We start from the raw sequence: 27,327 nt of genomic DNA, 5'->3' as shown, positions 1-27,327 counted from the left end.
CCGTCTGTTGGGAACCAGCTTGTTCCCTCCGGTGCTGCTGAGCCCAGCCTCACCATAGGATGAGCCTGCCGCAGCCACGATGGTGACAATGACAGACGCCTCCCGGACAGTGGTCCCCAAGCTTGCCCGGCACACGTACTCCCCTGAATCTGCTGCGGTGACATGGGGGACACGGAGCCGGGACCCTGAAACCTGCAGTTGGGGACATGCTTTGGTGTCACACAGCAGGGGACAGGGCAGCGTTTGGGGAGCTGCCCACCCTGCTGCACCCTACCTGGTGGCCAGCAGGCAGGGAGCCCCCACGCTTGTACCACGTCACAGTGGCAGAGCTGGGTCCTGCCACCACACAGTCCAGGTCCAGGGTCTGCCCCTCAGTGATGGATGGGGACGAGGACTCGATGCGGACAGGTGGTGTCACCCCTGTGTGGAGCAAAAGGGGCAACATGGGTGAGTTGTAGCCCTGCAAAACCATCCCCAAACAGCACTGGTGTCCCCCACCCTCCTCACCTGGCACCACGGCCACCTCGATAGCAGCACGGGCTGTGCCAGCGGTGCTGGTGCCCACGCAGAGGTAGATGCCACCATCGGCCGCCGTCACAGCAGGGATGACGAGAGTGGCAATGTCACCATGCTCAGCACGGGACTGTGGCACAAGGAGGGTGTCAGTGGCACCTGTGGTGCGCACACACCCCCTGGAGCACCCATGGGTGCCAGCACCCTGCTCACCTGTGGCGGCAGAGTGCCCCCCTGCTTCTCCCAGGTGATGGTGGCAGTGGGAGACCCCGAGACTCGGCAGTAGAGCCGCACCGTGGAGCCCTCCTGCACCTCCGTCCGCTCCGGGCTCACCTGCACCTGCGGGGTGCCTGCGCCTGCAGGGAGGGGCATCAGGGCGGTGCTGGGGGCAGTGGTGGGGTGTGGACAGTGGGCGTGACATGAGTGATGCAGACATGAGGGTGAAGGGTACCATGGGATGATGGAGGTGATGGGGGCGATGGGGGACAATGAGAGTGATGGCAATGATGAGGATGATAAGGATGATGGGAACAATGGAATGATGAGGGATGATGGAATGATGGACATGAGGGGACAATGGGCCATGAAGGGGAAGAAGAGAACAGTAGGGACAATGAGAGTGACAGGGATGGTGGGGACCACCAACACCACACCAATGAAGGGCGTGAATAGGAGGTCACTGACAATGGTGGTGATGATGGGATGATGGGAACGAAGTGGATGATAAGATGATGGGATGGTGGGGATGAGGGGGATGGACAATGGGAGGTGACAGGGATGATGAGTATGACAGGGATGATGCAGACCATGGAGACAATGAAGATTCATAATGGGGATGATGGGGAGTGACAGAGAAGATGAGTGATGATGGGAGCAAAAGAGGTGACAATGGGGACAATAGGGGTGATGTATGTGACAGCCATGGAATAATCAGAGTAATGGGGAACTTGGAAATGATGGGGATGATGGGGACGATGGGCTGACAGAGACAATAGAGGGGGATGAAATAGATGGGGATGGGATGAAAGGGACAGTGGAGACAGGGATGGCGGTGATGCCCTCACCTTGAACATGAAGGAAGGCGCGAGCCGTGTGCTGCCCGGCGCTGCTCCGTGCCCGGCACTCGTAGTGCCCCGCATGGGCAGGCTCGACGGCGCCAAAGCGCAGTGTCCCTCCCTGAACCACAGCCTGCGGCGGCAGCGCGCCTGCAGGGACACAGCTGTCACCACCCCTGCCAGCCGCGTCCCCCGCCCGGTGCCGGTGTCCCCCCGTCCCCTGCAGGCACCTACCGAGCCACTCGAGGGTGGGCTGTGGGCTGCCGGTGACCACGCAGTGGAACTCGGCCGGCTGCCCCGGAGCCACGCTCAGCTGCCCCGGCTCCACGGTGGCGGTGGGGGCGCTGGCGGTGCCAGCTGCGGTGAGACCCGGGGTGCTCAGGGCTCGCCAGGCCCCCCGGCGCTGTCCCCAGGCGGTGGGGCGGTGGGAAGCGGGGTGGCGTGGCACAGCCGGCAGCGGGGTGCACATGGACCCCCAGCATGCAGTGGGTGGGGGGAACGTGAGAACCCTCTGGAACCCTCCCCATTGACTCACCTGGTCTGTGCCCCTCCATGAACTCAACAGGTCCATAGAACATCTGAGTCTTCGAGGCAGCTGCAGGAAGGGGTGGATCTCAGGGGAGTTAGCCTATCACCCTGGAGTCCAGACACCCAACCTGCCACCACCCTGGTGGGCAGGCGCCAAACCCACCCATCACCTTGGCACCTAAGCACCCAAGCAGCCCACTGCCCAGTGTCTGGGCCACAAGTGTGCACACCACTCCAGTGTCTGGGCACCATCACTGCAGAGCCAGGGTGCTGAGTGTGCCCATCACCTGAAGGACCGGGCACCAAGCAAACCCGTCACCCTTGTACCAGGCACTGAGTGTGTCCACCACCCCGGCATCTGGGAATCAACATCCAAGCAGCAAGCGTGCCCATCAAACCCAGCATCTGGGGGCCAAGTGCGACCACCACACCCTGCCTTGGCACTGTGTATGCCCGTCACCCCGGTGCTGCCCATCACCCCATCCCCATGGGGTGAGCCACAGTATCAGGGCTCACCCTGGACATAGAGGGTGGCGGTGCCCTGGTCCATGTCCAGCATGTTGGAGCCGGTGCAGACGTAGACTCCGGCGTCCTGGGGCCGCACACCGCGCAGCGTCAGGATCCCATTGAAGTCCACGGCACCCGCTGGCAGCGTCCCGTGGTTCTGCCGCGTCCACACCAGGGTATAGGCGGGAGACTGGGGGGAGCAGAGGTGGGAGGCCTGATGCCACTGGGATGGGCATGTGCCCAGCTGCGCACGCATGGGGGAGAGGTGGCCACCAGGCGTGTCCCACAGAGCTGTGTAAGGTGGCTTAGAGGGTCCATATGGGTACAGCTGGTCCCAAGCCCTGGATGTCCCCATGAGTACATCCTTGGGTGTCCAGGTGGGCACCCAGGGACATCTCCACGCCCTGAATGTCCCTGCACATACCCAGGGGTGCCCTGCAGCACTCCTGCCATGCAGCATCCCCTTCCCCTCACCTTGCTCTTGGCTGTGCAGACGAAGGTGACGTCGGCGCCGGGCTGCACCCGCTGCACCCGCTTCTCCTCCACGGTGACGGTGATGGGCTTCTCGGGGGTCTCTGCGCCACACAGAGAGGTGAGCCCCGCCCCTGCGTCCCCTCCGTGCGTGTGCCCCCCTCGGTGACAATCACTTACCGGTGACGATGACTTCAGCGCGGCTGGCGTTACTGTGCTGGAGGTTGCGGCAGGAGCAGACGTAGACGCCGGCCTCAGAAGGCTGGATGCTGGGGAAGTGCAGCTCCTCACCTGAGGGGTGACGCAGGTGACACCCCGCACCTTGGGGACACCCCGATGTCGCCCCTGGAGCCACCCGGTACCTTGTCGGCGGCTCTGGGCCCCCTCGGGGAGGGGCCGCCCGTCCTCTCGCAGCCAGCGGTAGTAGAGCGGGGGGTCCCCGGCGGCGTGGCAGCGCAGGGTGACGGCGCTGCCCCGCGGCACGGCGCTGCGCACGGGGTGCACGCGCACGGCCAGCGCCGGCCGCGGCCCCGCGGGGACGCAGCCCTGGCCCCGCACCGTGGGGTCGCCCGCGAAACCCGGGGCGCAGCTGCGGGCAACAACGGCGGCACGGAGTTTGTGGGTGCGCTGGGGAGCCAGCGGAGCAACCGTGCTGGGGTGGGTGGGCTGGGGTGGGCGCTTTGGGGTGTGGGTGGCGAGGATTGGGGGTACACAGGGTGGGTATATTGGGGATATGTGGGTGTGTATATTGTGGTACACAGGGTGGGTATATTGGGGATATGTGGGTGTGTATATTGTGGTACACAGGGTGGGTATATTGGGGATATGTGGGTGTGTATATTGTGGTACACAGGGTGGGTATATTGGGGGTATGTGGAGGTGTATACTGCAGTACGCAGGGTGGGTATATTGGAGTGGGGTTTGGGGGTGGGTATATGAGGTGGGGTACATGTGACGGGGTGGCCTGTGCAGTGGGATTTTGGGGCAGGTTTTGGGGTGTCAGCAGCCTCACCGCTCGCAGTACTGCCCAGCGTAGCCCGGCTCGCAGGCGGTGCAGCGGTACCCGCCGCCTCCCAGACTCTCACAGGTCCTGGAAAACCTGCGGGGACAGAGCAAGGTGAGGCATGTGCCTTCCCTGGCGCCCCCACCCAGCACCCCCACCCCAGCGCAGGCACCCACTGGTTTTCAGGGTATGGGAGGGGACAGGCGCAGGGCTGGCAGTCCTCGGGGGTCCCGGCAGTGGCGTCCCCGTAGAAGCCAGGGGCACACTGGTCACAGAAGTCCCCTGCCGTGTTGTGCAAGCATCCCTGGGGGACAGTGGGGGCACAAATCAGAGGTGTCACGGCCAGGGTAACACCACAGCCTCCCCCGAAACGTTCAGAGTGTGGGGCTTACGGAGCAGGCGCCGCTCTCGGGGTGGCAGCTCTCGGAGTGGCCGTTGCACTCGCACAGCTCACAGTGCCCCAGGTACAGCCCCCCGCCGGTGCGCGTGTACCCCGGGGCACAGTCCTGCGGGAAGGGACAGCCTTGGGACCACACAGCCTGGAGAAGGGGTGCAGAGGGGGCTCGGGGGACAGATGGGTGATGGGGGTGCCGGGGAGGGACAAAGAGTGATGGGAACAGTGCTGGGGGGAGGATGGAGGAGTGACGGTGATGATGGGGAATGGAGGATGGAGGGGGTGATACTGGAGGGAAGATGAAGGGTGATGGAGGGTGCTGGGGGTGATACTGAGGTGATGGATTGTCTGGGGCCAGATGGTGATGATGAGGGTGCTGGGAGGTGATGAAGAGTGATGGGGTGATATTGGGGGGATCCTGAAGGGGTGATGAGGTTGATGGAGGGTGATAAGGGTGGATCCTGGGGATGGTGGGGATGCTGAAGGGTGATGAGGACATGAGGGAGGGGACTGGGGGACGGATGATGATGGGTGTGCTCAGGGGGTTGATGGAGGGTGCTGGGGGTGATGCTGGGTGGGAATATGTAGGGGTCATGCTGGGGATGATGGGCAGGTTGATGTGGGGTCATGGGCGGGTTATGATGGGGTGTGACACGGGGAGTGATGGGATGCTGGGGATACTGGGGGGATGCTGGAGGTTGATGGGTAAAGAGGGGACTGCTGGTGGTGATGACAGTACAATGATGGAGGGATGAGGGGGGAGTGCTGGGGGGGTAATGGAAGGTGATGATACTGGAGGGGAGAATGGAGGGCTGATGGGGTGAGGCTGATGGGGTGATGATGGGTTTAACAGGGGAGGAGAGGATGGAGGGATGATGACGGAGGGTGATGGGGGGCAATGATGGGGTGTGCTGGAGGGATGATGAAATGCTGGGGGGCATGATGGGGGGATGGAGGGTGATACTGGACATGATTGGGGATGCTGGGGGTGGTGGGGGGATCTGGGTTGATGACAGGGACAATGATGAAACGAGTGACGGTGGTGATGGAAGGTCACCCTGGGCTGATGGTGGGATGCTGGGGGTGATCAGAGAGATGATGAGGAGATGCTGGGGAGGAGGGTAGGGAGGTGATGGGGTGACACTGGTGGGGCTGGGCTCACCTGGCACGACAGCCCGTGGTATCCGGGGGGACAGCGACATTCCTCCACCTCAGGGGCTGGGGGCAAGCCGGGCTGGGGGGGCACGGCCACGTCCATGGCCACGTCGGCGATGGCAGCCACGGCCGGGCTTGTGGAGTAGGTGGCACGGATGAGGATCTCATCCAGGTCGGCCAGTGCCATCAGCAGGTGCTCCCGAGTCGCTGGCTGTCCGTCCGGCCGCTGCCAGTATTGCTGCGGGAACACGGGGGTGAGCGGGGGACACACCGTGGGAAAGGGGCACCGCAGGGACAAAAGCTGCCCCCCGCCTCCTACCTCCCGAAAAATGATCTCGAAGGCCTGGGGGGTCTGCGGGGCCAGGTCAGGCTGGTAGGCCACCAGTGTGATGTCATTGCCCTGTGCACAGGAGGTCCAAGGGGGTCAGGGGGTCCTGGGGTCATCCCGTGTGTCCCTGTCCCGCCCCAGCCAGCACCCCCTTACCGTGATCTGGACATCAGCGTCGGGCAGGGGGGCTCCTTGTCCCCCTGGGGTGTAGGTCAGGGTGTAGCGGAGCCGACCGCCATAGGAGCCCACCTGCACCAGGAGAGGGATGGGATGGGATGGGATGGGATGGGATGGGATGGGATGGGACGGGACGGGACGGGACGGGACGGGACGGGACGGGACGGGATGGGATGGGATGGGATGGGATGGGCAGAGGGAAGAGGATGGGCATGATGGGGACACGAATTAGGATGGGGAAGGTGATGAGATGAATTAGGCATAAGGAAGAGGAGACGGAAAAAGGAGAGGGGAAAGTGGAAAGGAAAAAAGGGAAAGGGGAAAGAAAAAGGATAGGGATGAGAAAGAGAAGAGGATGGGAAGGGGATGGGATGAGGAAAGAGGAGAAAGAAAACAATGGGGATGATGATGGGGATGGGATGGCACAGGACAGGGATGAAAAAGGTGAAAAACATGAGAAAAGGGGAAAAGAGAAAGGAGAAGGGGCAAAGGGGAGAAAGACAAAGTGAAAAGAGGAAAAAGGGAAGGGAAAGGGGAAAAGGCCAAGGAGAAAAGGAAGAAGAAAAAAGCACAGAGACAAGGAGGCTCTGCCCACCTTCCCCCTCGACAGGCCCAGGGTGCCCGTGGGGAGCGGGTGCAGCCTCTGGCAGGGCATTCCCACGGCTCCCATGGGCACCCCTGTCCTCCTGGGGGTCACTCTGTTACCTTGTCCCCCTGGTAGGGGGGTGGCAGCTGCCAGTAGTAGGAGTCAGGGGGCAGCTCCCCAAAGCGCTCGTAGGTCAGGTGGGGCTGGGGGTGCCCCAGCTGCACCCCAAAGCCGCTGCCCACGCGGGTGCTGCGCTGGCGGTTCACCAGGGCGAACCCCTGGGCATCCCCCAGGGCAAAGGACGTCCGGATCTGCGGGACCAAGGAGTGAGAGGGGTCTGGGACACGTGGGGACACCCTGGGGACGTGTGGGGACGAGAGGGGACACTCACGGTGCCACGGGCGTAGGCAGTGCTGGTGCAGTGCTGAACGATGCCCATGCAGAAGCAGGGCAGGCACCCGGCTGGCTCATCCCCGCTCAGGTGGAAGTGGTGGGGACGGCACACGGCACAGTGGGGACCCTCCACATTGGCCTGGGGAGGGTAGACAGTGCGGTGACATTGCCCTGTCACCCCTCCCAGGGTTGGGGACACACACACGAGGCTCACCTTGCAGTGACACTGCCCGTTGGCATCGCAGCCCTCACCGGTGCTGCCACGTGGATCGCACTGGCACTGCGCACCGGGGACACCAGGCACTGAGGGGGGACACACAGTCAGCCACAACCCCCGTTAGTGCCACCACAGGGGACACCACTGTGTCCCTGCCCTGTGACACTCACCTCGGCACGGCTCTCCCCGCAGCGGGTCCCCCACGTGCCCCGGCGAGCACCTATGGTGTGACAAACCAAAATGAGGCAGTGAGAGGGGCACTCACCCTGAAAACACCCCCCACCCCACGCTGGTATCCCTGTCACCTCTCGCAGAGACGCCCACTGTGCCCTGGGGCACAGGCACTGCACGTAGGCTGCCCGTCGGTGTCCTCAAAGCAGATCTTTGTTACCCTATGGAGGGGATAAAGGAACAGGTGACACCCAGTCAATGTCCTCAGGGATGTGACAGACCACAGAATGGCACCTACTGGGTGTCCCCATGGGGTCCATAGCAGGGACAGGGCTGGCAGTCGCCTGGCGTGCCCCGGGTGGCATCGCCGTAGTAGCCAGGTTGGCACTTGTCACACTGGGGACCCTCAGTGTGATCCCCGCAGCCCTGGAAAGAAAGGGGGTGATGGCACTGGTGTTCCTGCCATGGGGGCCCCCGGGTTTCCCTGGGTGTCCCCAGCTGACCTGGCAGACACCGGTGTCAGGGTGGCACTCGCTGGCATGGCCGTGGCACTGGCACGGCTCACAGGTGCCCAGGTAGAGCCCGGCGCTGCTGCGGGTGTAGCCGGTGTCACAGTCCTAGAGGGGACACAGAGGCAGTGGGGTGGGACACGGCTCAGCAGCCCCATGGCAGCGGTGGGGGGACCTGAGGTCTCACCTGGCACGAGGGCCCGCGGTACCCTGCGGGGCAGGCGCAGTCCTCCACCTCCAGTGCAGGCGGGAGGCCGGTGGCATGCGGGACGGCCACGTCCAGGGTGACATCGGCCAGCCTGCAGGGCCAGAGGGGAAGTCAGCACCGCCCTGCCACCCTGCTGCGTCCCCTCCTGACTGCACCAGGAGCTCACCTGCTCTCCTCTGGCTGCTCCGAGTAGGATGCCCGGATCATGAACAGGTCCACGTCGGCCAGGGCCATCAGGAGGTGCTCGCGGGTGGCATCGTGCCCATCTGCGCGGCGCCAGGCGCCCTGTGCCACACCAGGGTGACATGGGGGCTCCATCCCCCGCTGCACCCAGCCCAGCCCCCGGGGCATCCCAGGACACCTCCCCATGGCACCTAGTCGGACCCCCTGCCTCCACGACCCCTCTCGCCAGGTGTCACACAGGGCCCCTCTCACCTCACGGATGGGGACGGTGACAGCGGTGGGGACGCTGGCCGGGGGGGTGGCACTGGAGAAGTGCTCCAGGAGGATCCCATTGCCCTGGAGCAGGACGTCGGGGTGCCGGGGGGACAGGGGAATGCCAGCCGGGGCCTGGTGTGTCACTGTGTACCGCAGCTCCCCGCCATAGGCTGTCACCTGTGGGGACACGCAGCACAGCTCGGGGTCACCTGCTCCCCGAACTGGGCAGTGGGAACAGAGAGGCGCAGAGGTGTCCCCCGGAGCAGCTGTGTCACCTTGTCCCCAGTGAAGGGCGCAGGCAGCACCCAGTAGTGGACGCCCCGTGGCAGCTGTCGGAAGGCGTCGAAGCGCAGCTCCCGTGGGGACACGAAGTGTGGCATGGCTCCCACCAGCCGTGCGCCCGACACGTTGGCCAGGGGCAGCGGCGCCGAGTCCTCAGAGCTGAGCAACACCTGGGAGAGGGATGGTGGGTATGGCATGGCGCTGCGTGGCACAGCATGGCACTACGTGACATTACACAGCGCTGCATGGCATCACATGGCACGGCATGGCACTGCATGACATGACAAGGCACAACACGTATGCGGTATGACACAGCGTGCCATGGCATGCATGACACGACATTATGGTATGACATGGCACAACATGGTGCTACATGGCATCACATGGCATGGCCCACAGCGCATGCCACACCATGCAACGACACTGTAACTTGTATCATGAGAGTACATGGAACGGCATGGCACCATATGGCATGAAACTACATATAATAGCACATCACTGCACGGCACAACAAGACAAGGCAAGACACAGGATAACATGGCATGACACAGAACTTAATGGCGTTTCACGGAACAGCAAGCCATGGAATGACACGCCAAGACAATGACAAGACATGGCATGACGTGGTCCAGGATGGCACAGCCTGTCCTGGCCCGCCCCATGCTGGGGGTGCTGTTGTAATTCAATACCAGGGGTATAAGGAATGCCTAAACTCTTCCCTCCTGTCCCTATCCTATTGGCAGAAAGGCAATTCCCCTCCCCTGACCCTTTCCTAGAAAAGACCATTATCTGAGCTCTTCTTCCTCTTTTGCCCTGGAACCACCAAGCAATAAAATACCAACTTTGAGAAAGGCAGGGAGCCTCTTTTGGATCCTTTGCTTATCACATGCATGCACCTAACTCCTTGTTAGGGTCGAACAACTAGGAGGGAGTTAGAGTGACCACAGCAGGTACCTGGTGGCGGTGCCAGGCGGAGCTGGCGCAGGAGCGCGACAGCCCCATGCAGAAGCAGGGCAGGCAGCCCGCGGGGTTGGCAGCGCTCAGGTGGAAGGTGCCAGCGGCGCACGAGTCACAGAGCCGGCCACGGACGTTGGGCTGGGGGCACAGGGTGGTCAGGGTGAGCAGGGAAATGGGTGGGGCCACGTGCAGAAAGCGGGATGGAGGCTAAGGGAGTGGTGGGACTGGGCACCCAGGAAGCAGACAGGGTGCCAGGGGGGTCAGGCTGAGTGTTAAGGGGATTGGAGTGGGTCACTGGGTGCCATGGTGGGGTTGTCATTGATGCTGGGGGGACTGGACTGGGCGCCCCAGGTGTCAGACTGGGTGTTATGGGGGATTGGAGTGAGTTCTAGTGGGGGGTTGGGCTGGGTGCCATGGGGCAGGGGCTGGGATTGGACTGGGTACTATAGCAGGTGGGACTGGTTGACTCAGGGGATCTGACTGGGAGGTGGAGTGGGTGCTGTACGACAGAGGTAGGATGGGGCAGGGACTGGGTAGCTGGGACCAGGCTGGTGCAGTGGGGGATGGCAGTGCCAGACCCCCATTGCCCCCGCATTGTCCCCACCAACACTGCCCCGCTGCTCCCCCAGCCCCCTGCCATCACCTTGCAGCGACAAGTGCCACCCGCCTCGTCCTCGCCCCCGCGCGCATCACACTTGACGAGCTCCTGGCCTGCAGGCAGCGAGGGTGAGGGTGGGGGGCACCCAAGGGTGCGGGGCCCCCCCCCCCGAACCATCACCCTCCACTCACCAATCGGGGTGCACTTGCCACCTGGCTGGATGGGGTCTCCCTCGTAGCCTGGGGCACACCTATGGATGGGCGGGGCATGGGTGGGTGTTAGGTAGGTAATGGGTGGGGGGTGTCAGGTGTGAGGGTTGTAGGGAGGGACCCCCCACCCACCTCTCACAGCGGCGGCCAGCATATCCAGGGGCACAGGCGTCACAGGTGGCCTGGCCATCTGTGTCCAAAAAGCATGACTCCGAGAACCTGGGGATGACAACGATGGTGACACCAAGACAGTGAAATCATCAGGGGCTGGTCCCTGGGCTCAGCACCCACCTGCGAGACAGCTCAGTGTAGGGACAGGGACAAGGGTGACAGGCGGTGGCTGTGCCCTTGGTGGCATCACCGAAGAAGCCAGGTTTGCACTTCTCGCACTGGGGACCCTCTGTGTTGTGCTGGCAGTTCTAGGGGGGCACACATGTCACAGGGGAGTGGTGATCCTGTCCTGTGTCCCTGTCCCTTTGTCACCTCACCAGCCCCTCACTCCTTACCAAGCAGTGCCCAAAAACGGGGTCACAGGTGCTGGAGTGGCCATGGCAGCCACAGCCAGAGCAGGTCCCCAGGTAGGGTCCCCTTGTCACCCGCTCAAAACGGGGGGCACAGCGCTGGCACGACAGCCCCGTGTAGCCCACAGGGCACCTGGGGAAAGAGCAGCATGACAGTGGCATCACAGCAGCAGCGGCACTGAGCCCGTGACCTTGCTGCCAGCCGTCACCTGCACTCCTCGACGTCGCCAGCCGGCCCCAGGCCAGTGTCTGTGGTGCTGGTGACGTCCATGGCCACGTCGCTGAGCCCCACGCTGGCCATGCGCCCGTCGTAAACTGCCCGGATGAAGATGCCCTCCAGCCCCTGCAGCACCAGCAGCAGCAGCTCCCGGCTCACTGGGGCACCCTGCTCATCCTCCCAGTGGTCCTGCCAGGACAGTGACAGCAGTGTCACAGCAGAGTGATGGTAATGCTGGCATCAGCCACCTGCCACCACCGGCATCAGTGCCCATCATCAGCACCACTGCTACCAGAACCACCCACCAGTATCAACCTCCCTCCATCAGTGTCTCCTTGCCATCACTGGATTCACAGCCCACCAATCACCCAGCACCACCTCCCCACATCACCATCCCTGCTCACACCCACCTCGGTGAGGGGCACGTGCCGCCGGTTGAGAACGTCCGGCTGGGTGTCACCAGCCCGCGCCCGCAGCTGCCGCCCGTGGCCCCGCAGCAGCAGGTCGGGGTGGGCGGTGGGCTCGGGAGGCCCCCGGCCCAGCCGGTACCGCACCCCATAGCTCAGTGCTCCCCCGTAGGCATCCACCTGGCAGCACAACGGGCTGTCAGCGGCCGTGCCACGAGCGTGCCCAGCCCTGAGCCCACCCCGGCACCACCTTGTCCCCAAGGAAGGGCTCCGGCAGCGCCCAGAACGCGTCCAGCGCCAGGAAGCGGCGGGAGAGGTCCAAGAGCTGGAACTCCTCAGTGCCCACGTCCACGTGGAGTTGGGTGGCCGAGAGCACCGGCGCGGATGGCGCCGCCGGCACCGTCACATTGACACCTGCAAGGAAACGCTCAGCCTCTGGTGTGTCCCCTGGCCCTGTCCCTCGTCCCCACAACTCACCCTTGAAGTCATCGGGGCGGTTGAAGCGCAGGTGGAGGCGATGGCGGTGCCGGCTGGTGGCGCGGCACGAGGTGGTGACGCCAAAGCAGAAGCAGGGCAGGCAGCGGGATGTCCCTGTCACCTGGAAGTGGCCCTCGGGACATGGCCCTATGGGAGATGAGACAGGGGATGATGGCCACAGGCCACGGTGGGATTGGTGGCACGGAGCGGGGAGGCGCCACTCACCGGGGCGGGTGACGGTGAGGATGCTGTCAGGAATGCCGAACACCATGCCCAGCGTGTTGATGGCCTCGCAGGTGTAGGCGCCTTGATCAGCTTCCTTCACGTCCCGGATAGTCAGGGTGCCCTGCCCAGCCTCGCTCACAATCGAGACCCTGTGGGGCACGTTTGCTACCCAGAGCCGGCAAAGGGGGCCTGGCATACCTGGGAGCCAGGTGGCCAACACACACAGCACCTGACACACGTGGTGCTGCGCACACCTGGTGCCCGGCACACCTGGCACACACAGTGCCCATTCCCTCGGCGTGACCGGCTTACCCCGGGCCCCGTCCCGATCCAAGCCTCTCCCGCGGAACAAGCCCCGCCCACCACAGGCAGGCCTGGCGCTTAGCCACGCCTACCTGCCAAAATCCCGCCCGCATAGACCACGCCCTGCACACAAGCCCCGCCCCCAGCCTCGCCCCCACCACCTCGGTCCCCAAACCAGCCCCGCCCACGCAGGCCCCACCCCAAACCACTCCTCCCATCACAAGCTCCTCCCATGGCGGGCCGCGCCCCTTCCTCCAATCCGCAGCCAGTAGCGCTCAGGCCCCGCCCCCGGCCCCGCCCACCTGTGACTGCTGGGGGTGTGTCCCCAGTTCAGGCGCCAGGTGACGATGGGCGTGGGGACACCGGTGGCTACACAGGTGAAGGTGACTGTCTGGCCTGGCACTGCCCTCACCGACTCCCGCGGCAGCGTCACCACCTGTGGGGGCACTGCCACCGCCACCTAGTCATTGTCACCACCACCGGCACCACCCACACAACACAGCACCCCTGGGGGACACGGACACTGCCACTGCCACCCACCCATCATTGTCACTGCCACTACCACCAGCGCAGCCACCACCTGCCCCAGGTGTCAAGGACACTGCCACTGTCACCCCTGCCATTCTGGACTGCCACTACCATTGGCACCACCTGCCCCGCTGGCGCCCCAGGAAACTGGGACACTGCTGCTGCCACTGCCACTGGTGCTGTCTGCTGTGTTGCACCACTGGAAGATGGGGACACTGTCACCACCACCCCAGATCCACTGGGGGACAAGTTCTTTGGCACGTCTCCAGTCCAGCTTGAGGACAGGGTCCCCAGTGTGAGACCCAGCCTGGTTCTGTGGCACGTCCCCAGCACAGCACCACCTGGGGAAAGGTCTCAGCACAGGGTCCCCAGCCAGGTGCCATGGCACAGGCTTCCCAGTGTGGCACTGCCTGGGGACAGGGTCCCCAGTGTGGCGGCCAGCACCACGCCACAGCACAGGGACCTGGACACAGTGTCCCCAGTATGGTCCTGTGGCACTGGGCACCGCTTGGGCACAGAGACCCCAGCCCAATGCCACGGCACAACGTCCCCAGGCACAGTATCACAACCTGGCACCATGACACCATGTCCCCAGCCCTCTGCTATGGCACTAGGCCCCTGGGCAGTGCTCCCAGCCCGGTGTCACAGCAAAAGGTCCCTGGCACAGCTCAGACACAGCCCTGCATCCCGAGGACAGCTTGGGCACAGTGTCCCCATCCTGGTGCCACAGCACCACGTGCCCTCAGCATCACAGCATCCCCAGCCCAGCCTTGGTCCCCACGTCCCCTCCCCGTGGGGCTGTCCCCTCTGGTGTCACTTACCACAGCCAACCTCGTCACTGCGGTCGGGACAGTCGGGCTCCCTGTCGCACTGGTAGCTGGCACGGATGCAGCTCCCACTGGACACACACCGGAATTCCGCCGGTCCGCACGCCGCACCAGGCGCCTTGGTGGCTGCAGGGGTCACAGCACAGGATCAGCTGTGTCCCCACGTCCCCACACGTGTCCCCAGGCCCCGTACTCACGGCAGTCCCTCTCGTCAGAGCCGTCACCGCAGTCGTTCTCTCCGTCGCAGCGCCAGAGCTTGAGGGCACAGTGTCCATTGTCACACTTGAACTCATTGGGCTCACAGGGGGACGGGGTGCCTGGGGAGCACGGGCAAGTCAGCACCCAGAACCCAACAACAATTGGGTTGGAAAAGACCTTTGAGGTCACTGATGACCCAACACCACCTTGCCAACCAGACCGTGGCACTGAGTGCCATGTCCAGGCTTTCCTTAAACACCTCCAGGGGCAGTGACTCCACCACCTCCCCGGGCAGCCCCCACAAAGCCCAGTCACCCTTTCTGTGTAGAGCTTCTTCCTAATGTCCAGCCTAGACCTCCCCTGCACACCTTAGGGCTGTGTCCTCTCAACCTGTTCCCAGTTGTCTGTGAGAAGAACTCAACCCCCACCTGGCTGCACCCTCCTGTCAGGGAGCTGGAGAGTGACAAGGTACCCCCAAGCTTCCTTTTCTCCAGGCTGAGCTCCCCCAGCTCCCTCAGCTGCTCCTCACAGGACTTGTGTTCCAGACCCCTCACCAGTCTTGCTGCCGGTGTCTGGACATGCTCCAGCATTCTTAAATTGCAGGGCTCAGAACCAGACACAGTGAGGAGCGGCCTCACAAATGCTGAGCACAAGGGAAGAATCACTGTCCTGGTCCTGCTGGCCACACCATTCCTGATCCAGGCCAGGTGCCATTGGCATTCTTGGCCATCCAGACACAGCTGTCTCATGTCCAGCTGCTGTCCATCAGTGCCCCCAGGTCCCCTTCTGCCCGGCCATTTTCCAGTCACTCTGGAAAATGTCACCCTGGAGTGCTGCTGGGGTTGCTGTGGCCAAAATGCAGGATCCAGCACTTGGTCCTGTTAAGCCTCATCCCTTGAATCCAGCGTATCCAGGTGCCTCTGAAGAGCCTTCCTACCCTCCAGCAGATATACACTTGCACCCAACTTGATGTGGATCTCAATGCCCTCACCCAGATCACCAGTAAAGGCTGAGCAGGGCCCAACCCTGATCCCTGGGGGACACATCTGGTGACCAGACACCAACTGCACCATCTCCCTGTGCCCAGCCACCAGCCAGCCCCTAGCCCTGCACGGTGAACCTGCCCAAGCATGGACTGCCAGCTTTCCCAGGAGTTTGCCGTGGGAGCCAGTGCCCAAGGCTTTGCTGAAGCCCAGGTGGAGCCCCCGAACCGTGGCCACGCCCAGGACCCACCGCAGGCGTCCTCGTCGGAGCCGTCGGCGCAGTCGCGCTCTCCGTCGCACAGGTAATCCCGGGGCACGCAGCGCCCGTCCCTGCAGGCGGCCTCGCCCCCCTGGCACCCCCCGGCTGCTTTTGGGGGCCGCGGGGTGAAGGGGCGCAGGGGGGACGCCGGGGTGGTGCCTGCGGGGACGGTGCTCAGCGGGCGCGTGGTGGCCGGGCGGGCGGTGCTGGGGGGCGGCCGAGGGGGCGGCTCTGGGGCACAAAAAGGGGTTACGGGAGGACTTGGGGAATGGGGGTGAAGAGGGAGGATCTAGGTGGGATAAAGGGAGAGGTGCAAGGGGGGTTTATGGAGGGGCGCAGGGGCAAAATTGGGTGCAGAGGGGTTATAGGGGGGAAAAAGGGGTGCGAGGAGTGTTTGTGGGGGCATAGGAATAAAATAGGGGTGCAAGGGGATTGAAGTGAGAAATGGGGATGCAGAGTGGTATAGAGGGGTATATCAGGTAAAAAGGGGTGTCAGAAGTGTTTATGGGGTGCAGGGGCCTCGGGGGGAAATGAGGGTGCAGTAGAGTACAAGGGGATATATGGGAAAAAGGGGCTGCAAGGAATTTTTATGGGGGTGTCAGAGTAAAATAGGGTGCAGGGGGCCTAAAGGGGGAGTGAGGTGCAGGAGAGTACAGGAGGGTTATAGGACGGAAACAGAGTGCAGAGGGGAGAGGCAGGGTCGTGGGGTGGGGAATGGGGGGATTTGTGGAGGCAGGGGAGGCTGCAGGGGGCCGAGCTGCCTCACCACATCCCTCCTCGTCGGAGGCATCGCGGCAGTCGGGCCGGCGGTCGCAGCGATATTCCACGGCCACGCACTCCCCGCTCCCACAGGAAAACTCCTCCACGGTGCAGGCGCGTGGCTGAGGGGTCACTGTGGCCAGGGGAGCGGCACACAGTCAGGGGATCCCCCCAAAACATCCCCCACCCCAATCTGGCCAGGGTCGATACACGCCAGGACGTGACAGCCAGGAGAGTAGCACGGGATGGGATGCGGTGCTCTGAGCCCCACGGCCCCACACCACTCCAGAGCACCCCAAAACCCCCTCAGGCTCCCCCCAAAGCCCCTCCCGGGCTCACCGGCTCCCAGGCGACGGAACTGGAAGCCCTGGGGGGATGTGAGGTAGGAGGCGATGGAGCCGCCGGCCAGCAGGTCCCGCAGGACCCCCCCGAGCTGCGCCTCGTCCCCGTTCCCCTCCGAGCCCACATCCAGCTCCACGAACACATCCCCGTCCAGCTGCCTGAGGGACCAAGAGTCAGCACCCCAAAACATCCACACTGCACCCCAAATCACCCCGAGCTTCCAAAGTGTCTGCACTGCACCGCAGGAAATCCTCATCACGTCCGATCCACGGCGTCACCTCCAAATGTCTCCAGCACCCCAAAAACTCTCTGCACTCCCAAAAGCTCCTCACTGTACCCTGCAACCCAAAAGCCCCTCTTTCCACCCCAAAACATCCTCATCACCTCCAGTCCATCCCAACACCTGCAAAACCTCTCTGTCCTCCCAAAAGCCCCTCATTCCACCTCAAAACTTCCTCATTGCACTCCAAAAACCCCTCATTCCATCCCAAAACATCCCCTTCACCTCCAATCTGCCCCATCACTTCCAAACATCTCCATCATACCCAAAACCTCCCTGCACTCCCAAATGCTCCTTGCTGCACCCCAAAACTTCCTCACTGCACCCCAAAATCTCCCCAGATGACATCTTGCTCCCTCAGGACCCCCTGCCCAGACTGTTCTCCTGACCTTCCACAACCCTCTGGGCCCCCCAAACCCTCTAAGCCCTTGTAGACTCCCACAAGCCCCCCCCAAATCTCCCCAAGCCCCCCTACTCACTTGATGAAGACCACGCTGACCACCTGCTCCCCAGGCACTTTGTAATACTCTGACTCCAGCTGTTGGGGTAGAAAGGAGGGGTCAGGGTGGTCCCTCGGGTGTCCCCACCCCCAGCCCCCCGAGTCCCCCCGGCTCTCACCGTATCCACCACAGCCTCCGAAATCTCCCGGAACTCCTCGGAATCAGGATCTTCCAGCCGGGAGCTGTAGTCGATGCTGCGGGTGAAGTTCACCAGCGCCCGGAAATAAACTGGGGGCAGGGGGGGCCAAAGATGGGGGTGGGGTGCCAAAACTGGGGGGTGGCACCTGCACACCCAAAAAGTCCCCACCTGTGACCCTCACCCAGCTGTGACCCCCCCCATCCAGATGTTCCTCCTGCTCCCCAGCTGTGTCCTCCCCAGCGACTGGGATCCCACCCAATAAAGCACAGGAGAAAGAAAAGTCAGGGTGCAGCAAAGGGGGTCCCCACAAAGTGTCACTTACTGATCGGGGGGTCATCCTCGGGCTCGGCCACCACCATGCCTGCAGGCGCGGGGCGGGAGCCGGGCACTGCCCCAGGGAGGAGGAGGAGGAGGAGGAGGAGGAGGAGGAGGATGAAGAGGAGACAGAGGTTGAGAGCAGCGCCAGCAGAGACCAGCCCGGGCCAGGTGCCATCCACAGCGCCTCCTTACCGGTGGGTGCCAGCCCGCTGGGCGCTGGGGCCATGACTGTTGGTGGCCAGGGAACACCGCTGCCATCCTCCCCGCTGCCATCTGCCGTGGGCACAGCGTGAGCGTGGCATGCACCCGCAGGGACCCCACGTGTGGGGACACCCACTCACGGTGACACCCGCCCCGCCACGCTGGCACCCAGTGCCACATATGCCACCAAATGCCACCAGATCCCAATGCCAGCCACGATGGGGACAATGTGGCGGCACCAGGGGGGCATCCACACGTGACACACTCCCATGGTGACATTTCACTGCCAGATTCCACCAGGTCCTCATGCCACCTGACCTGGGGACAACATGGGAGCACCTAGGGTGGCATATACCCATGATGACACCCACTCATGGTGACATTCACCTACGGTGATGCTCACCCACTGAACGACGCCCTGCCACCAGCTGCCGCCAAATCCTGGTGGCATTTGTGATGGGAGCAACAAGAGTGGCACTCGCTCACAATGACATCCACCCACCCAGTGCCACCTTATCACCAGATGCCACCAAGTCCACGTGGCAACCACAAAGAGGACCTTACTGCTGGGTGCCATCATGTCCATTTCCCATCTGCAATGGGGACATTTGAGTGAGTGGCACTCACGGTGGCACCAACTGATGGTAACACCCCCCACCTGGTGACACCCATTCATGTCACACCCACCCACAGTGACATCCAGCAGCGGTGACTCCCACTCCTGGTGGCACCGACCCACCCAGTGCCACCTTACCACCGGGTCCCAGTGCCATCCGCAGTGGGGACTGTGCAAGTAGCACCCAGGGTGGCATCAGGACCCACCTACCCTGGTGCCCCCTGGGGTCCCCTCACCTCCAGAGGCCACCAGGTCCTCGTCATCTGACAGGTGCCGGTAGTAGCGCCGTCCCTGCGTGTCCCCGACGTGATCGGCCACCGTGTCCTCAGGGAAGGCGTCGGCCCAGCCGCGGGCGCCGCCAGTGACCTGGGGGATGGGGCCACCATGGGACGGGCCACCCGCGGGGCACGGCATTGCGGGTGCCCAGCCACGTCACCCCGGGGGGGGACAGGGGTGGGGGCGCGTGGCTGTGCGGTGGCGTCACCGGGAAAGGGAGAGGGATGAGCTCATCACACACCCTCCGCATTCCTGCACCGGCCGGCACCGGGATCACCGGCACCGGGATCACCGTGCAGGGCGGGGGGCGTGCGCCAGGGAGCGTGCAGCGACACGGGAGTGTGCGCACACGCGTTTACACCGCTCCACGCGTGCACTGCCACGGGTGTGTTCAGCGACACGGGGACACGTGCGCTGCCTCACGCAGGAGCCGACACGGGGACGAGCGCGCACAGTGACACCTGGCTGGGCACTCCTTTGTACCAGTACAAGTGCGCGCACCGCCACGCGCGTGGCCCGACGCGGGAGTGTGTGCACGCCCACACGTGTCTGCACACGCATTTGCACGCTTTGTGCGCGCACCAACACAAGGGCACGTCCACGCCAAACACGTGCTTGCACCACCACACGCGTGCACCGACGTGGGGATGCGTGTGAGCGCAGTCATCAAGAGGTGACAACTGTGCACAAACACGGGCACTGACACACGCGTGTGCCCCAGCTGGGCGCGCCCCGCTGCCCGCAGGTCCGTGCACACGCGTGTGCGGCGCCGCGGGTGCCCCCGCCCCGGCCCCGGCAGGAATCCGTCGCAGCAGCACTTTGCTGTGCAAACAAGCGCCGGGGGATTAGGCGGGCGCTGGGGGGGACGGCACCGGGGGGAACACGGGGCGACAGGGGGAGCACACGGGTGGGAGGACCCGACACCCCAAGGGATCTGGCTGGGGAGGCCCCTCGTGGGCGTCAGCCCGGCCCCCATGCGAGGAGAAACTGAGGCACGAGGCCGTGCGTGCCTGGGGGAGCTCTGCTGCTCCCCTCATGTGCACCGAGTGTGCGAGTGTGGGTGCTCAGACCCACGTCCCACACTGCACCTCGTGCGTGGGTGCTCAGACCCACGTCCCACACCGCACCCAGTGTGTGAGTGCTCAGGCCCACGTCCCACACTGCACCCCGTGTGTGGGTGCTCAGGCCCACGTCCCACACTGCACCCCGTGCGTGGGTGCTCAGACTCACGTCCCACACCGCACCCAGTGTGTGGGTGCTCTGTCATTGTCCCCACACACGTGGCTGCTCAGTCCCCACAGCCGCACACCGGCACCGAGTGTGAGGGGCCTCTGCCGCCACGTCCCCCACTGCAGCGAGCCCGTGGGCGCCGGCTCCTGCTCCTGCTCCCGGCCCCGGGGCGCCCTGGAGCCGCCCCACTCGCGCACCGAGCCGTGGGTGCGCAGCCCCAGCCGGCCGGCGGAAGGGCAGCCGCGTGTCGGGTGTCCGGCGGTGTCCGAGCAGGGTCGGGGACAATCCCCCTCTCCAGTTACCGGAAGCCTCTCCGCGCCGCGGCCCCGCACCCCCGGACGCCTGGGCCCCCCCGGACTCCCGGGTCCCCCCCGCTGCCGCCGGGGCACCGCGCCCGGCCGGACGCCACGGCCCCGCCGCCGCTCACATTTTCCACTCCCCGGCCCAAATCCTGCCCCGCACCCTGGGGAAAAGTGGGGCCGCGGGGGGGGAAGAGAGGGCGAGGAAGAAGAGGTTGAGGAAGCACCACCCTGCTCCCATCCCGCTTCCAAACTGCACCCTTGATTTGGGGAACACTTCAAACCCCCCTAATTTGGGTGTCCCCCGCCAATCTCAATGTCCCGCCCTCCCGCCAGTCTGGATGTTCCCCCACTAGAATCTGGATGTGGCTTCTCAAATCTTGAAGTGGCCCCCGAATCTGGATGTGCCCCCCCGGTAATTCATCCGGGCGAGGAAGAGGAGGTGACGCAGCCCAAGAATAATAACCGGGGGGGAGTATTAATAGCAGTCCCCCCCCGGCTTATTGTTCCCCCAAGGTCATGTTAAAAGGTATTTCCCCCTGAAAAAACCCTCCTCTCCTCTCCCGGGGGTCCCCAAAGACTGAGCCACCCCCAGTTTGGGGGGATGGGGGTCACCCCAGGATTTGGGGGGCTGCCAGCACAGCTGGCGGGATGCTGGTCCCGGGGGGGGACAGAGGCAGCTGCTCTCTCCCCCCCGTCCCCCACCTCTCCCTGCCGCCCCCGGGATTTGGGGGTGAAACAGCTGCGGGGTCAAAGCCACAGCAGGGCAGAAGGGGGGCCCCAAATATGCGTCTCCCCTTCCCCCTCCCCCCCTCGCATTCCTCCCTGCTGGCATTGCCTAATTTATCCCGAAAGGACTTGGACGGGGAGGGGCGGGCGATCTGGGTGTTTTGGGGTAAATGAGTTTTGGAGGGGAGACTTTTTATGGGGGGGAGGTGATTTTCTGGGGGAGATTGGTGGGGGCGATGGGTTTTTGGGGAGGGAGATGGGTTTTGGCGAGTGGAGATCAGTTGTGGAAGGTTGATGGGTTTGGCGGGGGGAAATGGGGTTTTGGGGGAAGGGATATGGGGTTTTTTCGCGGGGGGGAATGGGTTGGGGGGAGATGGATGTGGGGGTGGAGATGGATTTGTTTGGGGGAGACAGACAGATTTTGGGGGGAATTTGTTCGGGAAGTAGATTTTGAATGCGATAACGAGACTTTTTGGGGGACTGTCGGGTTTTGACGGTGAAGGGGAAACCCAGGAGTCCTGGCAAAGACCCAGCGTGTGAGCTGACCTTCCTCCCCCCCCTCCTCCTCATCCCAGTCGGGCCATCTTTGGCGATGGGAAAGAGCCGAAGGAAAAAGGCCACGAGCGCCGCGGGCCCGGAGGGTCCCCGGGTGGCCCCGAGCACGCCCAGGCGGCCCCGAATGCCCCCAGGTAGCCCCAAGTGCCCCTAGGTGTCCCCAAATGCCCCCAGGTGTGGCACAGCAGCGCGGGGCCCCCAAAGCGGCCTCGGCCGTGCCCCCTCCACGCACGCCCCGGGCACACGAGTGTGCAAGAGCGCGCGTGCACGCGGGGCGGGTGTGCGTGGGGTGTCCCCCCTCCCCAGCCCTTCCCCCCGGGCAGGGTGATCTTATCGCACATTCCTGCTTCGCCCTCCCCTTCCCCCCCACCAAATTAACCCTTCACAGCCCTCAGGGGTGGCACCCCACGCCAAACCCCTCCGTGGGCCGCGGGGTCCCCCCTCCCCCCGTGTTTTAAGGGGGGTGTACGGCCCAGCGCCCGGCCAGGGGGGTTATTGGAGGGCTCAGCCCCAACCTGCCCCCTGTGCCTCAGCAGAATGGGGGTGGGGGATCCTGAAGTGGGGATCCCCCCTTTGTCCCGCCAGCTCCGCCGGCCGTGGGCGGGAGCCCCACGGAAAGCGGGGGGGCTGCGCTGCCAGCACGGCCCGAGCACAAGGCCCCCTCTGTTCTCCGCCCCGGGCACCCGCCCAGCCCCAAACCGCCCCCTGCCCTCCACGCCGCCATCACCCCGCTGAGGGACCCCTCCCAAGCCGGGAGTGCGAAGCCCCGAAGCGCAAACCCCCCCTGCACCCCCCTGGGGTACCCAGAGGTGTCACCCCCTGCCCCACTGCCCCCCAGCAGGGTGGGGACCCCCCAGGGGCGCCCCCCAGACGCAGCGCCCCCCCTAGGGGGGTATTTTGGGACGGTTATTTTTAGGGTGACCGGCGCCACCATCACCCTTTAAATTTAGCTGGGGCGGGGGATGGGGTGGGGGTGCGGACGTGGGGGGGGGGGCCACCCCAAAAGTAGGATATAAATGCCCCTGTAAGTGACTCCCACCCACGGCGTGCGGTGGGGGCAAGGGTGTGGGGCCAGACCACCATGGGTGGCTTTATGGGGTGGTAGGAACCATCCCCACTCTGGGGTCACGGGGGACCCCAGTTCCCTGAAGGAACAGGGTGGGGTGACAGGAACCCCTCTGCCTGGGGTCCCCACCGGGGGGTCATGAGGACCCCAGTTCCATAGGGGTGGGTGACTCCATGTACCCCCAGTCCCTGGGGGACCTCAAATCCCACAGAGGAGAGGCAGAGGGACCCCACACACCCCGTTCCCAGACAGGGCAGGGCAAGGGGGGAGGGACCCCTCCTCTCCTTTAGGGGGACACTGCAATTCCCAGATGGGACGGAGTGGGGGCCCTGGGGTCTCCACGTGACTCCGGTGTGGGGGGGGACCCCCAGTCCCTTCGGGAGGGGGGTAGGGTGCCAGGGATCCCCTGGTACAGGGGGGACACCCCAACCCCTTAAGGAAGAGGGACCCCCACATCTCCTTGGTGTCCTCGGGGACCCCAATTCCGCGATAACCCTGGGATCCCTGTGCCCCTTCGGCACACGTGGAGGGACCCCCAATTCCCTGAGCGGCCAGAGCACCATACTGGGGACTCCTGCGCCGGGTGGGACCCCGATTCTCTTCAGCCACAGCACAACTCCTCCAACTCCTTTAGGGGACCTCAACTCCCACAAGGATCCCCAAATAATTCAAGAGAGACAAACTCCGTGGAGGACCCCAACTCCTACAAGAATCCCCCCTCCTTCGGGGATCCTCCTAACTCCTCTAGGAGACCCCAACTGCTTCAGGGGACCCCAGCTACGTGGTACCCAATTCCTTTAGGGGATCCCAAAATCGTGGGGACCCCAACTCCTTTAAGGGCCCCAGCTACTTTAAGGGATCCCAAAACCACACCGAGCTCACAACTGCTCTATGGAATTCTCGCTCTGGGGACCCCAACTCCTGTGAGGAGCCCCAACTCCTGTAGGGGATTCCACCTCGCGGGACTCTGACTCATTTCGGGAATTCCAGCTCCGCGGGGGGCTCCAACTCCTACAAGGGACCTCAACTCCTTTAAGAGACCCTAAGTCCGCGGGTAGAGACCCCAGCTCCCTTCAAGTACCCCAACTCCTTTAGAGGTCTCCGAGTCCTTCGCGGGACCCCAACTCCGGGGCCCCCAACTCCTTTCCGGGACCTCCCAGCTCGGCGAAGGGACCCCAGCCCCAGGCGCGCGGGCCCCCCGGCCCCACTCACCCCCAGGAGGGTCCCCAGCAGCAGGAGGGTCCCCAGCGCCGCCGGGCCCCGCCGCCCCATCGCCGCTCCGGCCCCGCCGCGATCGCTCCGCTCGCTCCGGCGGCGCCGCCGCCCCGGGGCCGCCCCGCCCCCCCCGGCCCCCCCCGGCCCCGGGGCGGGGCACGGAGCGCGCGCCCGCGGGGACACGGGGGGGACACGGGGGGGACACGGGGGGAACCTGCCCTGGGCACGGGGACACGGGGGACACGGGGGGGAACCTGCCCTGGGCACGGGGACACGGGGGGGACACGGGGGGGGAACCTGCCCTGGGCACGGGGACACGGGGGGGACACGGAGGGGAACCTTCCCTGGGCACGGGGACACGGGGGACACGGAGGGGAACCTGCCCTGGGCACGGGGACACGGGGGGGACACGGGGGGGAACCTGCCCTGGGCACGGGGACACGGGGGGGAACCTGCCCTGGGCACGGGGACACGGGGGGAACCTGCCCTGGGCACGGGGACACGGGGGACACGGGGGGGAACCTGCCCTGGGCACGGGGACACGGGGGGGACACCACGGGACACCGTGGGGAACCTGCCATGGGCACGGGGACACGTGGGGGACACAACGGGACACCGTGGGGAACCTGCCATGGGCACGGGGACACGGGGGGACACCGTGGGGAACCTGCCCTGGGCACGGGGACACGGGGGGGAGGGCCAGAGGGGACACGCGGGGGCGCAGGGGCACTGGGGGACACCCCCGGAACTTTTTCGGGGACACGGGGACAGACACCGCTGAGTTCTTGCATTGGGACACGGACACGCGTGGGACACGCCTGGGAACTCGCACTGGCATGTGGGGGACAGGCCTGCGAACTTTTGGAGGGACACGAGAGATTCTCGGGGTACACGGGGGACGCAGGGACACCGTGGGACAGGTCTGGGATCTTGCACTGGGACACGGGGGACACCCCTGGGAGCGTTTTCAGGGAGACGGGAAGTTGCGGGGGTACACGGGGAGCAACTCTTGAGAATTTGTATCGGGACGCGGGGTGTATGGGGACACCCCTGGGAACTCTTGCAGGGACACCAGGGGGACACAGGGAGACACCCGGGGGCGCCGGGACACGGGGGGTACCCCTGGGAACTCTTGCCGGGACACGGGGAGCAACTCTGAGAACTTGTACTGGGACACGGGGTGTGTGGGGACATGGGGGGACACCCCTGGGAACTTTCAGGAAGGCGTGAGGGGGCGTGGGGACATGGGGGTACACGCGTTGTCACCTCTGGAAACCTATCCTGGGACACGTGGGTGCATGGGGGCACCGTGGGACGCTCCTGGGGACTTTTTGTGGGACATGGAGGTGCATGGACACCAAGAAGCAGTTGTGGGAATTTGCGCGGGGACACAGGGCTGCGTGGGGACACTGTGGGACACTCCCACAGGGGAAATTATGGGAGCACAAGTGTGGGCGGAGAGCGGGGGTGCATCGCCGGGAACTTTTATGGGGACAAGAGGTGCGTGGGGACACCTCTGGGGACTTTTACAGGGACATGGGGTGCAGGACGCCGTGGAGCACCTGGAGGAACATTTATGAGGACACAGCGGTGTGCGGGGACACAGGGGCCACCTTGGACAGCTGCAGGATGACACGGGGGTGCGTGGGGACACTGTGCAGCGCCCGAAGGAGCTGTTATGAGGACAGGCAGTGGCGGGGGGGGGGTCACCTCTGGGAACTTCCACAGGGACATGGGAGTGCATGGGAACACCTTGGGAACTTATATGGGGACACAGGGATCACCTCCGGGGACTTCTATAGGGTCATGGGAGTGCATGGGGACACTGGAGGAGCATGGAGGACTCCTGTGGGAACTTCCACGAGGGTTCTGGGGTGCGTGGGGACCCCGTAGCCCCCACACTCCCGGGTACTCCCACCATAACCCCCCATGTCCTCCATTGCTCCCAAATTTCCTCAGGGTGCCTGGGAGGCTGCGGGACACAAGAGAACTCTAGGAACTATGAAGGGGCGTGGGGAGAGCTATGGGGGGTAAAGTAGAGAGGGGACTATGGGGGCACAGGGGGCTTTGGGGGCTATGGGGTTACCAGGGGCCAGGGGCTGTAGGGACACTGAGGTTTACAGGGTCTGGGGGGGCTGTGGGGCACAAGGGGGCTGTGGGAGCTATTGGGGCACAGGACAGTATAGGGGGTATAAGGGGAACACAAGGAGCATGGCAGATATGGGGGGTATGGGGGCGATATGGGGTTTGTAGGGTCTGGGGGGCGATTATAAGGGCTGTGGATTCTGGGAGGGAGTTGTATGTGAGGGCCAGGGGGTCAGAGTGGGGCTACCAGGGGCATGGGATATAGGGGGGCACAAGGGCTATGGACTCTGGGGGGGGGTGTGTATGGGGCCACAGGGGCTGTAAGGGAATATGGGGGATATGGGGGGCACAAGGCTGGTTGGAAGGGCCATAGGGGGAATAGAGGTGATCAGGGGGGCTGTGGGAGCACAAGGGGACTGTGGGGTACTTGTAGGTGCTACGAGGTCTGGGAGGAGTGATATATGGGTCTATAGGGACTATAGGGGCCACTGGGGCCATGTGGGGACACCAGGGGCATGGAGACTGTGGAGCTATGGGGGTCCAGGAGGGGAAGATATGTGGGACACTGAGCCCATTGAGGCTCTAGGAGCCATATGGCACACCGAGGACACAGGGAATATAGGGACAAGGGGTTGGTTATAGGGGCTCGGGGGCTCAGGGTCCAGGGGATATATGGGATATATATCGAGGGATATCTGGGGAGCAGAGGGGTCTGAGGGGGCCACCAGGGGCACAGGGAATATGGGGACTATGGGGGGCACGGAGGGGTTATGGGGACCGTGAGGGTACAGGCGTGTCCCTGGGGCTGTGGGAGGTGTGCAGGTGACTGTGGGGGGCACGGGGGGCAAGGGGGGTACAGGGGCAGTGGGGGCAGCAGGGACGGGGGGCTTTGGGATCTGTAGGGTCCCCAGTGGCCGGGTGCCAGTGCACGTCCCCCCAAGGCCAGGGTTAATGTTTAACCCCCCAAGACCCAGCTGGGCACAGAGCGCCCGTTCCCAGGGCTGCCCTTGGGTGCTTCCGATACCGGCAGGGATTTAAGGCTGGCGGGTGCCCGGGACCGCCACACCTGAGCC

The 27,327-nt window shown here is 64.3% G+C and overlaps 2 protein-coding genes and 1 long non-coding RNA gene across 4 annotated transcripts in view; 2 read left to right on the top strand and 1 right to left on the bottom strand.

The window, feature by feature from the left end:
* The window catches only part of HSPG2 (heparan sulfate proteoglycan 2), a 39,035-nt gene extending 14,764 nt beyond the window's left edge, over positions 1-24,271 (bottom strand). For both annotated transcript variants that reach the window (XM_056508059.1, XM_056508060.1), the window contains exons 1-50: positions 24,167-24,271; positions 19,036-19,165; positions 18,175-18,255; positions 17,644-17,753; positions 17,505-17,563; positions 16,743-16,903; positions 16,411-16,536; positions 15,636-15,875; positions 14,402-14,521; positions 14,199-14,330; positions 13,152-13,296; positions 12,547-12,695; positions 12,322-12,468; positions 12,095-12,258; positions 11,848-12,024; positions 11,430-11,626; positions 11,206-11,353; positions 10,991-11,118; positions 10,832-10,918; positions 10,682-10,740; positions 10,536-10,603; positions 9,890-10,030; positions 8,929-9,105; positions 8,651-8,830; positions 8,382-8,500; positions 8,195-8,306; positions 8,002-8,115; positions 7,797-7,924; positions 7,633-7,719; positions 7,498-7,547; positions 7,325-7,413; positions 7,109-7,249; positions 6,837-7,028; positions 6,111-6,203; positions 5,946-6,026; positions 5,634-5,864; positions 4,470-4,583; positions 4,254-4,381; positions 4,087-4,173; positions 3,437-3,663; positions 3,255-3,365; positions 3,078-3,178; positions 2,613-2,793; positions 2,104-2,163; positions 1,803-1,925; positions 1,578-1,718; positions 727-869; positions 508-643; positions 275-420; positions 54-192 (exon numbers count right to left, since the gene is read on the bottom strand). In XM_056508059.1, coding sequence (XP_056364034.1) covers positions 54-192; positions 275-420; positions 508-643; positions 727-869; positions 1,578-1,718; positions 1,803-1,925; positions 2,104-2,163; positions 2,613-2,793; positions 3,078-3,178; positions 3,255-3,365; positions 3,437-3,663; positions 4,087-4,173; positions 4,254-4,381; positions 4,470-4,583; positions 5,634-5,864; positions 5,946-6,026; positions 6,111-6,203; positions 6,837-7,028; positions 7,109-7,249; positions 7,325-7,413; positions 7,498-7,547; positions 7,633-7,719; positions 7,797-7,924; positions 8,002-8,115; positions 8,195-8,306; positions 8,382-8,500; positions 8,651-8,830; positions 8,929-9,105; positions 9,890-10,030; positions 10,536-10,603; positions 10,682-10,740; positions 10,832-10,918; positions 10,991-11,118; positions 11,206-11,353; positions 11,430-11,626; positions 11,848-12,024; positions 12,095-12,258; positions 12,322-12,468; positions 12,547-12,695; positions 13,152-13,296; positions 14,199-14,330; positions 14,402-14,521; positions 15,636-15,875; positions 16,411-16,536; positions 16,743-16,903; positions 17,505-17,563; positions 17,644-17,753; positions 18,175-18,255; positions 19,036-19,165; positions 24,167-24,226 — 6,460 coding nt within the window. In that variant the 5' untranslated portion in view covers positions 24,227-24,271. The remainder of the gene's footprint in view (positions 1-53; positions 193-274; positions 421-507; positions 644-726; positions 870-1,577; positions 1,719-1,802; positions 1,926-2,103; positions 2,164-2,612; positions 2,794-3,077; positions 3,179-3,254; positions 3,366-3,436; positions 3,664-4,086; positions 4,174-4,253; positions 4,382-4,469; positions 4,584-5,633; positions 5,865-5,945; positions 6,027-6,110; positions 6,204-6,836; positions 7,029-7,108; positions 7,250-7,324; positions 7,414-7,497; positions 7,548-7,632; positions 7,720-7,796; positions 7,925-8,001; positions 8,116-8,194; positions 8,307-8,381; positions 8,501-8,650; positions 8,831-8,928; positions 9,106-9,889; positions 10,031-10,535; positions 10,604-10,681; positions 10,741-10,831; positions 10,919-10,990; positions 11,119-11,205; positions 11,354-11,429; positions 11,627-11,847; positions 12,025-12,094; positions 12,259-12,321; positions 12,469-12,546; positions 12,696-13,151; positions 13,297-14,198; positions 14,331-14,401; positions 14,522-15,635; positions 15,876-16,410; positions 16,537-16,742; positions 16,904-17,504; positions 17,564-17,643; positions 17,754-18,174; positions 18,256-19,035; positions 19,166-24,166) is intronic.
* On the top strand, positions 20,941-24,149 carry LOC130261625 (uncharacterized). The gene is made up of 3 exons (XR_008842011.1): positions 20,941-21,133; positions 21,909-22,022; positions 23,589-24,149. It is a non-coding gene; the product is annotated as an uncharacterized LOC130261625 (long non-coding RNA).
* Positions 24,272-27,265: 2,994 nt separating the features above from the next.
* LOC130261582 (proproteinase E-like) overlaps positions 27,266-27,327 on the top strand; it is a 4,065-nt gene continuing 4,003 nt past the window's right edge. Inside the window, exon 1 of the mRNA XM_056507942.1 lies at positions 27,266-27,327. This exon is cut by the window's right edge and continues 43 nt beyond it. The gene's annotated coding sequence lies outside the window, so the exon portion shown is untranslated.

Source organism: Oenanthe melanoleuca, chromosome 21, assembly GCF_029582105.1.
Source record: "Oenanthe melanoleuca isolate GR-GAL-2019-014 chromosome 21, OMel1.0, whole genome shotgun sequence".
Taxonomy (NCBI): Eukaryota; Metazoa; Chordata; class Aves; order Passeriformes; family Muscicapidae; genus Oenanthe; species Oenanthe melanoleuca.
This window is presented reverse-complemented; position numbering and strand designations above follow the sequence as displayed.